The following is a 1,758-nucleotide window of genomic DNA, read 5'->3' as shown; positions in this document are numbered from 1 at the left end:
TTTTGGTAAATGTGTAATGGGACCTAAAGTATTATTTAACGTATATTAAAAGGAAAAAATTTTATGAGCCGGTTTAATACGGGTTGGGATGTTACACACCACCATGAGAATCATCCCTAATCATCGACAATAACCAATCATCCATCATTTTGGTCCCATGATTAATTCTTTTAGCTTACTCCTCTCTCGTATAGACAAATTTGACACTAAAAAGTTTCTCAAGTGCTCATCCTTCTTGGATGTAGCTCGACGAACCCGCCCATATAACATTCTCATCGATTTGTCAATGACATCGACTTCATCTTTAGGTTCACTTAGGTTTATTGCCATTAAATCACCCCCACATTTAGTTGGTGAACCAACTTGAGTTGTGTTTATAGATCCTTGCACACTAGCAACCATGTTTGTTGTGGTTTTGGGCATTGGTGGCAACATAGTGTATTTGATTTGGAAGCTCATGCTTTTGCCTTAGTTTATTAAGGTTAATTTCCCGGCCCTTAGGTCAAATAAGGATCCCGCGGTTGCTAAGAAAGGTCTACCTAATACAAGGGGCACAACCGGGTCTTCCTTTAAATCAACGATAACAAAATCGGCCGAGAATTCCATTTCTCCCACCTTGACAATGAAATCCTCGGCGATCCCCACACTTTGACTAATAGATTGGTCAATCAATTTGACTCTCGTCTTGGTGGGTACAAGATCACCTAGACCTAACCTAGTAAATAAATAATAGGGCATGAAGTTTATGCTCGCCCCCCGAGTCGGCTAATAAAGTTAGCATTTCTGACCCGTTTATATGAAATGGGATTATGAACGGCCCAGGATCTCCCAATTTGGGTAGTAAATTACATTTTTTAAAATTCCCATCACACTACCTCTTTAGGAAAGCGGTGGATGCTAGTTCACATTCCCCTTTCTTGGCCATAAGTGTCTTCAAGAATTTCCCATAGTTGGTCATATTCTCGAGCACTTCCACCAAGGGTAGATTAATGCAAATATTCTCATTTTCGGCTTGGATAGACTTACTAACCGCATCCTTTGGATGTTTAGCAAGCAAGGATTGAGGATACGGAAATCGGTGCTCATATCTCCTCATATTTGGTGTAGCATGAATCTCAACCTCGATCTTGTTCTCATTTTCCTTCAAATCATCTCCCACTTTTACCTAGGTTCCAACCTTGTTCAAATCAACCGCCTTGATATCATCTCCCTTTATCTCACATGAGGGCTCATTAACCTTCATGCACATCATGTTCTTCACACAACGAAGAGTGTATTCCGCAATGTCGGACCAATTGGAAAACTTTAACACACTAAGCTCCATTGTAATGGCTCTCAATTCTTTACCCATATCAAACCCTTCGTCTTCAACATCGAATGTAAATACACAAGGACAATCGGTTTGATCTTCCTCTTTGTTTGTCACTAGTGAGTTTACTTGAGCATAATCGAAATATTAGGAATTTTTGTCTTTTGGTGTGGAATTTGACGAAATAGCTTGGTTATGATTTTGGTTGGGATTGGTGCTTTCGATAGGGATGTTTCTTGTGTTGTTGTTGTTTTTGTTTTGGTTTTGATTGTTTCGGTTATTGTTGTAATTGTTGTTGAGATTGACTTGTGTATTCGATAGCAATGTTCCTTGAGATCTTTCGGCTACTTGATTTGATAGTCTTCCCACCGTGCTTTCTAGGTTTTGAAACGATGCTTGATGATGTCTTAGTTGTTGCTTTAGAAACTTATTCTCCTTCATAAAAAATG

The 1,758-nt window shown here is 39.1% G+C and overlaps 1 protein-coding gene across 1 annotated transcript; it reads right to left on the bottom strand.

Annotated features, from left to right (window-relative positions):
* Positions 1-468: 468 nt before the first annotated feature.
* On the bottom strand, positions 469-1,096 carry LOC139849359 (uncharacterized). Its single transcript, XM_071839018.1, has 2 exons — positions 876-1,096; positions 469-715 (listed from the first exon to the last, which is right to left on the bottom strand). The coding sequence occupies exons 1-2, from the start codon at positions 1,094-1,096 to the stop codon at positions 469-471; spliced, it is 468 nt and encodes a 155-aa protein (XP_071695119.1).
* Between the last annotated feature and the right edge of the window lie 662 nt (positions 1,097-1,758).

This window comes from Rutidosis leptorrhynchoides, chromosome 5 (genome assembly GCF_046630445.1).
Source record: "Rutidosis leptorrhynchoides isolate AG116_Rl617_1_P2 chromosome 5, CSIRO_AGI_Rlap_v1, whole genome shotgun sequence".
Lineage (NCBI taxonomy): Eukaryota > Viridiplantae > Streptophyta > Magnoliopsida > Asterales > Asteraceae > Rutidosis > Rutidosis leptorrhynchoides.
The sequence above is the reverse complement of the archived record's forward strand: the minus strand, read 5'-3'. Positions and strand labels throughout refer to the sequence as shown.